General features: G+C 43.1%; 1 protein-coding gene across 1 annotated transcript in view; it reads left to right on the top strand.

Annotated features, from left to right (window-relative positions):
* SPRING1 (SREBF pathway regulator in golgi 1) overlaps window positions 1-13871 on the top strand; it is an 81925-nt gene that overhangs the window by 14044 nt on the left and 54010 nt on the right. The window contains exon 2 of the mRNA XM_085633608.1: window positions 5703-5940. Within this exon, the coding sequence (XP_085489734.1) occupies window positions 5830-5940 (111 nt within the window). The 5' untranslated portion in view covers window positions 5703-5829. The remainder of the gene's footprint in view (window positions 1-5702; window positions 5941-13871) is intronic.

Raw genomic sequence — 13871 nt, 5'->3', positions numbered from 1 at the left:
GCAGTCAGAGCTTACAACATTTACTTAAAGCACTCACCCTAATAATAAATTAATTTCAATCAATGAACCATAAATACAAGTTTGAACAGCATTAACATATGGACAAAAATATTACCTTAACTGCATACAGTGCCTTTCACTGATCCATAATGTGGTACTTCAAACTGGCAGTCAACGTGTTTGTGCTGCAGGGGGTTGGGCCTACTTGTCCCAAGGACAAAATACAGATGAAAACTTGTTGCCCTTGACCCCAAACAATATGTCCTGGGCGTTGGGCTATAGGAATTCTATATCCCTGCCAGATAAGGTGTCTGCATATAGAATTGTGTTGTTGGCCTTCTTGTCCAATGTGGGTGGGATTTTCTTTAGGTTCTTGAAGAGTGAGAGAAAAACCTGCAGATAAAGAGAATATCAGCCAGCTAACATACCTTCTTTAGTCCATTTGATTTTGCTATTCATTCTGTAACCCCTTCTATGCATTGGACGCGCGGGAGCCGTCTGACGCATAAGTGCTCATATGCGTCGAACGGCACAGGAAATCCCTCTGGTGCAGGCACCAGAGGGATTTCGTTTTGTCCCCCAAAGCGTCGGGATCTGGGGAAGAGCTTCCCGAGGGCTCCCCCCCCCCCCCCCCCCCTGTGGTTTCTTGGAAATGAAGATCAGCTGACTTCGCGTCGCGCTGATGTATTTTCATAGAAATTGAAATGAGCCTTCATGCTCATTTCAGTTTCACTTTCTATCTGCCCAGGGGGGCTAACCAAGGCCCCTGAGCACGTAGAAAGACTGAAGAGGTATCTTTGGGCAAGGGCCTTTGCTCCCCCCCCCCCCCCCCCGGGGGGGGGGCAGGAAGCCCACTAGACTCAAGGGATTTTTTTGTTGGCAATTTTAATTAGGGTGGAGGCTGCCCAAAACGGGCATGCCAATGCCCCCCGCCCCCTCCCCGCAAAAATTACAGCCTTTTTGCCCCCACCCGGGTGGCACATGGGGGCAGTTGCCCCCAATCTACCCCTGCCCACTAGATGCCAAGGATGTTTTTTGGGGCAATTTGAATTAGGGTGGGGGCTGCTCAAAACGGACATGCCAATATCTCTCCCCCACCCCCGCCCGCAAAAAGTACAGCCTTTCTGTCCCTCCCCAGAGATTTTTTTTGGTATTCATGTATGGGTGGGGGCTGCCTAAAATGGGCATGACAATACCCCCCACCCCCCTCCCACCCCGAGAAGATGGGGGCAGTGGCCACTGATCACTAGGCACCAGTTATTACGCTGGCTTTTGTTATGCGCGGGGGTGGGGGCTGCCCAGAATGGACATACCAATGCCCCCAACCTCCTAAAAAATAGCCACAGTCTTTCTGTGAGAATAAATTTAGTTTGCAACAAAATTTGAGGTTTGCAGGGGATTCTAGGTAGGGAAATGTTGGGGGACCCACAAAAGCCATACCTTGCTGTCCTTCCCAGGGTGTGTAGTTTTCAGAAATGTGTGGGTTTGGTAGGGTACCCTAGATGGCTGCCGAGCCCGGGGCCAAAAACCCAGGGGACCCACAAAAGCCATACCTTGCTGTCCTTCCCAGGGTGTGTAGTTTTCAGAAATGTGTGGGTTTGGTAGGTTACCCTAGATGGCTGCCGAGTCCAAAAACCCAGGTGCCCCCCCCCCCCTCCCCTTGCAAAACCAAGTTGTTTTGTGATGGGTAATTTTGATGTCTCCTCAATACGTTTTGTTCCCTTGCCTGTCGCGGGTACTTGACCCACCCACGCGAGTGAGGTACCATTTTTAGCGGGGGACCTGGGGGAACACTGTGTGGTAGGAAATTATCAGCCCGGTGATCCTACAACTTTACTACACAGAAATTTGAGAAAAAGTAGATTTTTTTTTTTCATCAAAATTTAAGGTTTGCAGGGGATTCTGGGTAGAGAAACGTTGAGGGGTCCACGCAAGCCATACCATCCTAGACTGCCCCGGGTCTTTAGTTTTCAGAAATTTGTGGGTTTGATAGGTTTTCCTAGATAGCCGCCAAGCCAGGGACCAAAAATTCATGTGACCCCCCCCCTTGCAAAACCAGGTCATTTTCAGATACATAGGGGGCATCTGCGCTTTTGGTCGGCAGCCATCTAGGGAAATTTACCAAAGCTGTATTTTGGCTAAGTTCTGGGTCCCCTCCAGGGGAATCCACAAGCCCTGGGTACCTTTAGAATCCTCATGATGTTGGAAGAAAAGGATGCAAATTTGGCGTGGATACCTTATGTGGTCAAAAAGTTACAGGAGCCTAAGCGTGAACTACCCCAAATCGCCAAAAACAAGCATTGGCATTGCCAATAGGTCTCGCTTTTGGGATCTTATAAGTATTTAGTTATGCAGCACAATATCCTTGATGCAACAACATCAACTGTTGCATGGCTAAACACTTATAATACATGCATTGTGAGAAACATGCCAACTGGTAAAAGTTACCCCCAGGTAATCGTGGTAATAGGGGACACCAAAAACCACCTCAAACACACGCCACAAACATAAGAAAAATAAACTGAAACGGCCTTTATATGTTAGGAAGACACGAGCAAACATGCTGCTGTCTCATTCCGAACTAATCGACTGTTGGCTGTAATGAAATGTATGAAAACCACAGATCCGGCTCAAACAAAGCCGACAAACCCGGTGGCAAAAGGATGAAAGACATTAATGTCCATTGCGAGTCAAACATGCCAGGGGCTCCAAAAATAAGTGATAAAGTAAGTGAAAGTTTCAACAGTCAGAAATTAATAAAAACATACAACTGCTCACCGATGTGTGCCGCGTGTATAAACTCCTCAGAATAAAACATGTCTTTTGAAGAAATAGCACCTCTCACTGAGAACAGAGTATGGGCACTTGCTTCTACCAACGAGGAAGCAAATATAGTCTGAGCATTATTAAGAGACAAACATCACTGCCCCTGGAGGTTCAACCCAACAAAACTTAAAACCACCAGAATACCTGATGGAAGAAAGATTGAGCACAGGGTGCAAAAAATCAATTTCTTTACTTTTGCTATAATCGTGGCACCCGCCCTTTACGTTTTAACATTAAAAGTAAAGCGCAGGTGCCACGGTTATAGCAAAAGTAAAGACATGGACACGGACAGAGCGGAGTGAGTGGGCGCGTGGTTGCAAAAGTGAAAGCAGCTGCAGCGTCCACGTGCTTAATGACCTGTGAAAGACAGATGGCGGCTGCGCGCATGCACGCTCGCGTGAACGCAAGCGCTGCCATGGCAGCATTTTTTGAAGCCCTTACTAAAAGTCTTGCCAGGACAGCGCATGCGCTGGGTCAGGCGAGACCTAATCAGGCTTAGCACAGGGGCGGAAAAAACCTAGCAGCGAAGGGGTTAACACCGTTTCTGCACCAAGTGTTTGAGTGAAGAGTTATCACTAGACCTAAAAATCCATCCGTCAAACTCTAAATCATGCTCTTAATAAGCTGGGAGGAAATTTCTTATTAGTGGGTTTACGCCACAGGGTTGACCTTTGAACTCAATTGATTGTGGTTAAAAGGTGGCTTAATTTGGCATGAACAGAGTGCGTGGCTTAATATATTAAACAGACATTGGGTGAATACTGCTATATAGTCTAGAAGAGTGTTGCAGAGGAATAATTTCCTGCTCATGCACCCATGTTGTAAGAGGTTCTCTAAGACACACGCTAAATAGTATTCTTGAAGAGTCTAAGTATGCTATCTTTCGATAGCTTTGGGGGACAGACTTGAAGCCTTTTTAGATATGTGGAGTAATGTAGTTAACTTGAGCCACTAAGAAGAGGAAAGGATCAGGGATTTGATACAGGACAATTGACTTCCTCTCACATGAGTTTCAAACTATGCTGCAGCTTCGAGTGAGACCACAAGGATATGGAGTATTTTTCGGTCTTCGCTTAAAATCTACAGTATTTCAAATAAGTAAATAGATTACACATAGACGCTAGAGTATGCAAACACACACAATATGTCCATGGCTACACTGGAAAAAACACCAGTTCCTTCTTTGCCGACAGTACCTTGTCTTGCAGCTTAAAGGAGGTTGTCGTATGGTGTTTTCCAAAATGGAACCTCATGTGGAAAACAAAGGGCCTACTTTGTAACAGTACATCTTAATTTCAGTATAGCCACACTCGCTGCCTATCATTTTATGTCTAGTTTTACAGTATTTCTAACCTGTTTTGTTAAGGTAAAAACACACACTGAGAATGCACCAGCTATGCGGTTTCAGCTGACACCTTCCATTCTCTAGAATTCCCCTTGGCCATCACTGTGTAACACACAGAGGCCATTCACTCATGTGCCATGTACGTCTTTGTGTTTGTTTCGTGGCATGCTTGATGCATGTTGCAGCAAGTGACTAAAGATCATCATGAACATTGTGGGCTAGGTTGTATGTTCTAGTTAGAGTTGAACGTGTGTAGGTCGAAGGTTGAGTTACAACAGGCCAAGATTAACATTTTCCAAAGTGAATAAAAGAAGTACAAGTGAGTGGAATAATAGTAAACCTGTTATGTGCAGTGTTATTTCATTGCAAAAATGTAGCATCAAGTTTTCTATAAAGCATCATATTCATGAATCAAATATTCAGTGCAATACTCGCCCAAAGCAGCTCTGTTGTTCTTTAAAGTGATTGTATTTATTTTATTTTTCATATTGTTTTGCTTAATAAAGAGAAATGATTAAACAATGAATGGCAAAATTGCAGTCCTAGAGGGAATGCAGGGGTTTCTTATCATCCTGAGCAGTGGGTATATTAGATGATATGGAGAGTGAATGTGTAAATGTGCACGTGATTGAGGAGTGCAGAATCATCGCTTCTACCGCCCAGTCGCCCAACAGGTTGTATACTTATTATACATATGGTGATAAAGAAATATGTTTGGCTCTGCTATCATGCATGCGTATTTATCCATTTTTGTTACCCGTTTAGAAACTTTAATAATGCTTCCCTCTTTAAAGAGAACTCTGTGTAGTCTGAATGTACAGTAGTTTGAGTAGCATGTGCTTTTCTGTATGGATGTGAGGAAAGTGTGTGGTGTGGAGGTGCCCCCTGGCTGTAATTTGCAGCAGTTGGCAGCTTTACTGTTTAAATCAGACAGTTGTGTTGCATGCTGTTTGTGCTTGCTTTTGCTTGTTTTACCTTACCCTGATTTGTAAAAAACGTAGCTACATGTCCAAGAGACGGGTGTGGCAGACGTGGAAGTATGGAGGGAGATTGCAAACATGAGAAAGATGATAAATGCATGCAAATCCTGGAGGGAGCATCAATGCAGAAGCACAGAAGGAAAATGGGAACACAAGCAGAGTGTCTAGACTGAGATGGGAGTGTGCAGTTTGAAAGCCTACATCGAACAGAAAGGAGGGTGTTGTAGGTACTAGAGGGACAGATGATTGCAAACACGCAAGGTGAAATGATGTGGGAATCGCATGAGGGGAAAAAGGGGGCAAATGCAGTGAGTTGTTAGGAGTTGAGATCCAAGGGCGGAAGAGTGTGGCAAATACACAGTGGTAATGGCTGTGGTTATCTGTGGGGGGGCCGGAGGGGCAAAAAAGTAATTAAACTGAATGTTGAGAAGGGTTAACATAGAAGTATAATATGTATTCTTGTATGTTTTGTTAATTTGTGCGTTGTCAATTATCTAGATTGCCACATAACCTACTATCTTTCACATAATCTACTGCCATTTACATTTCAGTTAATGAAAAGCCAGTATATGAAGATTGGTCTCTGGTCACTCCTTTGCTCTAATACCCATGTGGAATTTGGAAGCTTAAACAAATTAATTCCTCTGGCAATAGCAGCAGCTCTGCTGCACTGAGGATATGGTGCAGTTTATGTCCATGCTGTGGCGTAAAATCTTGAGGAAGCGCTGGGTGCTTGGAGTGGTGTTTGGCCTCTCTCTCATCTACTTTCTTACAAGTACGTTCAAGCAGGTAAGTGTATGTCCTTTCTCCAGTGCTTTATAATCCTAATGGAGAGCTCAGAAACAACATGAATTGCATTGACTAATGGTCTTCATGCCTATGACAAGAAACATTGATGTTCTTTTCAATGTGGTATCTGCCTTGCTCCCTTCATAGACCGGACATAGCAGATTAAAACCAGGGAAAGCGTTTTATAAACTATCATTTCCTTACCTAAGATGTTGTGATAGGCCCATGATAATCCGTAATTGCGGAGATTAACAAGTTACCCTAACCACCCCAAGCAATCTATAGATGAAATGTGCACAAAACCTGCCCCAATAAGTGCTCAATTCATTAATTCATAGGTCTTTTATAGCAACAGAATCTTAGTGTATTGAGAACTTTACAAAACAAGCATTGGCATAGCCAATAGGTCTCGCCTTTGTGACCTTAGAAGTGTTTAGCCATGCAACAGTTGCATAACTAAACACTTACAAGGTCCCAAAAGCGAGACCTATTGGCTATGCCAATGCTTGTTTTAACTGCTGAAATCTATTGAAGCCTCATTGAGAACATCAAAGCGGCCGCAAAAGTGATCGCGATCAAACATCAAAGCAGCCGTGAAAGTAATCGCGGTAAAGCCCGCGCATATGCACTGTAGCTCTAGCCTGGCCTGGTAGCACTTTTTGGTGCCCTCACAAAATGTCTCGCCAGACCAGCGCATGCGCTGGGTCAGGCGAGACCTAAAAAGCTAGTTAGCGATACATGGATTGCTTTAGGCCGAGTGACGAGCACATAAATATCTGGCAGAGATACAATGAAGCATGGCTGCGGTGGTGATATATAATATATAAACCACAAAGGGGGGGCTGGGGCACTTATAGGTCCAGCATACGAGACCCTAGAAAATATCAATTCTGTCAAAAGTATGCAATTCCTGAGGACAAGGAAATTAGAAGGATTGGTCGGTATAACTGTCCAAAGGTGGGATCCAGAGTCTCCTCTTTTTGGAACTAGGGACCTCACACACCCAGTTGGATGTCCTGCTTCATCATAGGGATTGTTCTTCGTCAGGCTGGCGCTTCAATGCCCGACGAGCACCCTATAAGGGGCTCTTTGTCGGAGATCTTTTTGTTCCCATCCGTAATGTGAATTGGAAGTATAGGGCCTTGAAGTGTAGGTGAGTGTATACAGTGTGTGAGTGATGTAAAAGGTGTCCCGCAATGCCAAATTTAAATACATTCAATACATGATACTACACAGAGCCTACCTTACCCCCCACCGTCTGCAACTTCTGTTTCTCGAGACACAACATACCTGCTATAGATGTAAATTAGAAGAAGCTGATCTTCTCCATATGCTATGGTCCTGCCCGATGCTCACGGATTTCTGGAACAAGATGGTAAAGAGCATCAGAGCAGCGACAGGCCAATCTATTAGTGACACTGCCGGAAGCGGTCTAGTTGGTCTGTCACGACGCCCGAAAACACAAAAAGTACAAACACGTTTTACTGACTTAGCGCTACTCATTGCGAAAAGCTGGATAACGATGCAGTGGAAATCCGCCAGACCCCCAACTGAATACACCTGGTGCCAAGAAATGACAAGATGGGGGGGGGGCGGAAATCGCGGCAGTACGAAGGGAAGAAGCTTGGGGCCTGCGTAAAAGACCCATATCAATGGAGTGGGAGTTAATGATGGAGGCATTTAAACCGCTTGTGCCTGACCCCTTCCCCATAGTCCAGGAAGAATAGTTACCAACAGTAGACCTGTCCCAGCCCATGCATTCCAGCCATACGCTAACCTTGATGAGGTAATATAACACTGCCTTGCATGTGTGGTTGTCCGCTCTTGATAGGGCTGCTGGGAGCAATAGGAAGAACACATATAAAATTGTGAGTAAGTCCAATAAAAGGTGGGAGGGTTGGGTGGGGTAGTTAAAGGGGGTTTAGAAATGTGCTCATAAAATTGCATATTTATCTAATCATTTGGGTGTAATTACAGACAAACCACTTCTTAAATGTATATGATGCAACATCCTTACTTTATTACAGAGACTTCAAAATTGAACAGTTAAATATGCACAATTGTCATATGTATTATTGATATAATTACTTTGTGGAATTACGTCTACATGGCATGTGCTGTTTGTATACTATGCAAATTGTAAAACACAATAAAATGTGTTTAAAAAAGAAAGTGTGTGAGTGATGTAAAGGAAATATTAAAAGAAGACTAAGTAGTACTCTGAAACCATTTTTAATCTGTGAGTCTACTTGTCAGTTTAAAAACAGGATTAGCCATCCACTGACATAATGTTTTGGCGGTTGCTAATATAGAGAGGTCAACCGGTTTCTTGCTGGGTTAGTCACAAAAGTGATCAATTAGGAATTCATCAGGACCAGAAATCAAAATTCCATCTACACAGTGGTTGGCGTCCTAGTTAGCATGAGGGGTAGATAAAGCACTATAACAAACTAAATGTGAATTACCTGTTGTAATACCGACCCGGATGGGGTGGGTAACAAACAACATATCTCAATTGCTGGCAGAGGGAACGCTGAATTGTAGCAACGGTGCTGTAGCGTCTCACTTGCCGGACGACCTACCCTCGCTCTACCAGTTAGAAGTTTTTTTTATAGAAGTGATATATAATATGGCACTTGGGGCCTGATTTCGTTTGTTGCACAGGTTACTCCTTCATAGATGTGACGGATATCCCTGTCCGCCATATTGCAATTGAATTATATCCAATGGCACTTATAATATGGTGGATGGTAACCGGTCAGCTGAACTCTAAACTAGCCCCATACGGTTTTAAAAAATATATATATATTTTTTATCGCTCCTCTACTCTAGTATGTTTGGTTGTAATTTATGAGCTCTTGCTCCTGCACAAGAGCTTCAGTAATTTAATCGGGCTTGAGATGATCCCTAGAACATTTCTTAATACCCACAAATACCTTTGCTAACATGGCCCCCCGAGACATCAAAACTGAAACTTTGAGCTGTGTCCCTTTGATCACCAGCAGCTTTCTACATTATGATTTTTCAATATGCCCATAGGAACAGGTTTAGCGTTTTAGAGGAGGTAGATTGACTGATTCACAGTGGAACCTCTAGCCCAGAACCGAATAATAGTGAATATACGGGTGGTTCTGGACCATTGGTGAATATTCCACCCCTGTCCCCTGGCGTTGATCCCTGCCCTATGGGTATTGGGAGGGTACAAAAGAGAATTGAAGACATTCGAGTTCAGGTACCTTTAAAAGAACAGGGGAACGAGCAAGGTTCTGATAAAATGAAGCAAGGATGCGTTAAAGATTCTATCATGGAACATAGCGGGACTAAAGAACAAACTATTAGTGCCGGAGTGGTTTACCTTTATGGCAAAGCATGACATCTGTCTGATGCAAGAGACCTGGGCCCTGGAAGGGAGTGCATGTTATGGTTTTGCGACCTTTGATATTCCTGCAGTTTCTAGGGGCAAGGGCCGCCCTTCTGGGGGCCTATCTATCTGGGTAGGAACACATCTGGGTATACAGGCCACTGAGCTCGGAACAAACTCTTTAGATATCCAATGTGTTTTATTAATCCTTCCTGACAAGTCACGACTGGCTATTATAAATACTTATTCCAGGCCCACCACGAATGGAAATGAATCAAGCACTTTTACTACGCTTGACTTATTCATTCAGTCTCTTGACCCTACTAAAATGATAATCCTGGGTGGTGATTTTAATTGCCAGTTTGAACCTCTGAGTATTCCTCATTATGGCAACCATGATGAAGTTGGGTGCATTCCAACCCCCGCGATAGCCCCAGTAAGGGTTTGGACCAAGCTGGTATTGCAAATCAAATCCTTCACACTCGCAATGTCCTTATGGGCGTGCAATGGAAGGTTTGATAATGCTAGCTCTGGTCTACCCACATTTAATAGGTCTAAAAGTACATCAATTGTAGACTATATTCTAATAGAAGCTAAACACTGGGACAAGCTTAAAGATTTTAGGGTTGTAAACAGACATGACAGCGACCATAATGCCCTGGTTTTGACGCTTAAGCCAGGTGCTTTCGGCCTATCTAACCCAGACCCAAGTACAAAGATGGCTCCACCACCTTTTATTATATCTAATAATAGGAGAAGGGTCAAATGGCCAACATGTCTGGATTCACCAACTCGGCTTGCAGCAATTTACCAGATTGCCATTCCACTTATTAGTGAAATGGGGGGTTTTCCCTCCCCTAGCTAGGCTACAGAGATACACAGGAAGTTGACTACGAGTCTAGGTGAAATATTTTATCCAGTTGCCAGGACTCGGCAGTCAAGGGCCAGAATACATCCCTGGTATGAACATGCCTGTAAAACTGCAAAGAGAGATATGCTTGCAGCAATTAAATCTAAGGCTACATCAAAAATTAAAGCACTCAGGTTATCCTATAAGAAGGAATTGACCAGGGCCAAGAGAGAGTGGGAGGAATCCAGATGGAATGATTTGAGACAAGCACTCCTCTCCAAGGATCACAAGAGTTTTTGGGCCATTGTCTCTTTATCACTGAGAGGCGATCGGGAAGAAGGGGTCCCTAATATTGCTCCCTTAGTGTGGGAGGCGCATTTTAAAGAACTTTATTCAAGTCCCGAGTTGAGGGCTTCTGTCTCCCAGGCACAGGACAATACACCATCTCAAGGGACTGCTGTATTTGTAGACCCCCCCCCCTTTGATTACAGTCATTCGGGCTTAGGGTCGAGCTCACAGGACCTTCATGTTGGGAATGAGGTCAATTATTCATATCCAATTTCTCTTAAAGAAGTGGAATCTGCAATTGAGGGATTGCCCCTAAATAAAGCGCCAGGCCTTGATAAGCTCCAGGGGGACCTCTTCCGTTCCCAACCTAAAATCTGGGCTCCATACCTGACCGCTCTGTTTAACGCGGTTCTGCAAGGTTCCGCGCTGCCGGAGACATGGATTGGAGCCGAGATTGTTCCAATTTTTAAGAAGGGCTGTCCATTAGCCCCATCCAATTACAGACCCATCAGTTCATTGGATACCACCCAAAAACTGATGGGCCGAATACTTTTGAACAGACTATTAGATTGGATGGAGGTGAACAAAATACTGACTCCCTTACAAACCGGTTTTCGATCGGGTATTTCTACCCTGGACCAGATCTTCCGGCTCCAGGTCCTGTATTGGAAAACTGCAAGAGTGAAGGGTGGCAGCCTCTAACTTGTTTTTGTGGACCTGCCGCTTTTTAATGTTCGTATCAGCACGTCGCTCCATTTGCAACAGAGTGCTCTCCTTCAATGTTTCAGATCCTACTAAGGACATTAAAAAGCGGCAATATTATGAATGGACATCGCACCTACTATAGGTAAAAATGTAAATTACTCACGTTGGCGACTACATATCCCACAATGCATCCTGAAGAAACTGCACTGAGTCAAGCTTCTGGGAGGGGTTTGTAGAAATAAAAGATGCCCAAAATCGAAGTTACGTGAGTTTGTGATGCCATTTGTTCAAGCAAGCCCCATGAGGAAGAGGCGTCGCCTTGAAACGCGTTGGGGAAATAATTCATGGCTGAAATACGAGGAGAGCAGCAATTTAAGGCCAGCTGGTGCTAGTGACCTTTCGAATGCTTGGGGCATTTTGGAGATTCATTTTTTGCAGGGCGGTCCGGTCCTGGAAGGGGCACCATCTCGAACTCACCTGAGAGGCTGTGGGGTAAAACTGCTTCACTCCGTAACAGCACGTTGCTCCATTTGCAACAGAGTGCTCTCCTTCAATGTTTCAGATCCTACTAAGGACATTAAAAAGCGGCAATATTATGAATGGACATCGCACCTACTATAGGTAAAAATGTAAATTACTCACGTTGGCGACTACATATCCCACAATGCATCCTGAAGAAACTGCACTGAGTCAAGCTTCTGGGAGGGGTTTGTAGAAATAAAAGATGCCCAAAATCGAAGTTACGTGAGTTTGTGATGCCATTTGTTCAAGCAAGCCCCATGAGGAAGAGGCGTGGTAGCCTTGAAACGCGTTGGGGAAATAATTCATGGCTGAAATACGAGGAGAGCAGCAATTTAAGGCCAGCTGGTGCGAGTGACGTCGAGTGACCTTTCGAATGCTTGGGGCATTTTGGATATATATATATATATATATATGTATATATATATATATATATATATATATATATATATATATATATATATATATATATATATATATATATATATATATATTCCACACGCACACCTTCGTAGTTCCGAAAGAAATACCAGGACTCTCAGGATTCGTTAGAAAAGGATTTATTGGGCTGTGTCACGCCTCACCAACGCGTTTCGCTTAATAGCTTTTTGACGGTATGGCGGCAGTCTTGTTTTCCCTGTTTACATACTACCTCAAAGGCTGACATAAAGGTAGGACTAAATCCATACAATGTTATTATGTTGTGAGGATGAGCGCCATCTTGGCATGTTGTTAACTGAAGCGAAATTAATGCGCAATATAAGAGATACAACAGCATAACAAAGGTCATGAATAAAATATTAAGACCTAGTTACAAAAACAAATCAATATCACAACATTTTGTGTTGACACAATAATATACTTATCATGGTGCATTCGGAAGAATTGAGTCCAATGTTAGTCACTGATTGTCAATAAAGCATTATTGACGTTTTGAATTTCATACCCAAGTGGGCTTTAGTTACACCGAATCGCAATGCCAGAGAAGGAACTCAGTCTGATGCAACTGGTCATGTTTTAAAATAAGGTTATCTCAAACTTTGCAACTGATCACATAATTAAATTATATACACGTTTGAACAACCTATTTCATGAGTGATACTCATGTTGAATATTATCACAATTGCGCTGAAAAACGATATCCTTCTCATAATGATCAACCCAATAATATCAACTCAAGGAACTTTAAACCACAATAAGTTGTTGTTGTTGACAGAACGATGTAGATTAGTAACAGTACCGAAATAACATGACACTTTTTGCCTTAAGTCAACACCAAGATCAAGTGAAACGTAAACTTATTGTGGTTTAAAGTTCCTTGAGTTGATATTATTGGGTTGATCATTATGAGAAGGATATCGTTTTTCAGCGCAATTGTGATAATATTCAACATGAGTATCACTCATGAAATAGGTTGTTCAAACGTGTATATAATTTAATTATGTGATCAGTTGCAAAGTTTGAGATAACCTTATTTTAAAACATGACCAGTCGCATCAAACTGAGTTCCTTCTCTGGCATTGCGATTCGGTGTGACTAAAGCCCACTTGGGCATGAAATTCAAAACGTCAATAATGCTTTATTGACAATCAGTGACTAACATTGGACTCAATTCTTCCGAATGCACCATGAGAAGTATATTATTGTGCCAACACAAAATGTTGTGATATTGATTTGTTTTTGTAACTAGGTCTTAATATTTTATTCATGACCTTTGTTATGCTGTTGTATCTCTTATATTGCGCATTAATTTCGCTTCAGTTAACAACATGCCAAGATGGCGCTCATCCTCACAACATAATAACATTGTATGGATTTAGTCCTACCTTTATGTCAGCCTTTGAGGTAGTATGTAAACAGGGAAAACGAGACTGCCGCCATACCGTGAAAAAGCTATTAAGCGAAACGCGTTGGTGAGGCGTGACACAGCCCAATAAATCTTTTTCTAACGAATCCTGAGAGTCCTGGTATTTCTTTCGGAACTACGAAGGTGTGCGTGTGGAATACAAGGGAAACGGAGCCCATCCGGGACCGCCACGTGAGAAGCTCCAGACTTCCGTATCTCAGGGTTCGGATATATATATATATATATTATATATATATATATATATATATATATATAGCCTTGGGGACATGCACCCCTACAGCTTGGATTATAAAGAGTCTTGTGACTCATGGAATTAATGTGTTGCAGACTCCTTAATTGTT

This window comes from Triturus cristatus, chromosome 11 (assembly GCF_964204655.1).
Source record: "Triturus cristatus chromosome 11, aTriCri1.1, whole genome shotgun sequence".
NCBI lineage: Eukaryota > Metazoa > Chordata > Amphibia > Caudata > Salamandridae > Triturus > Triturus cristatus.
This window is presented reverse-complemented; position numbering and strand designations above follow the sequence as displayed.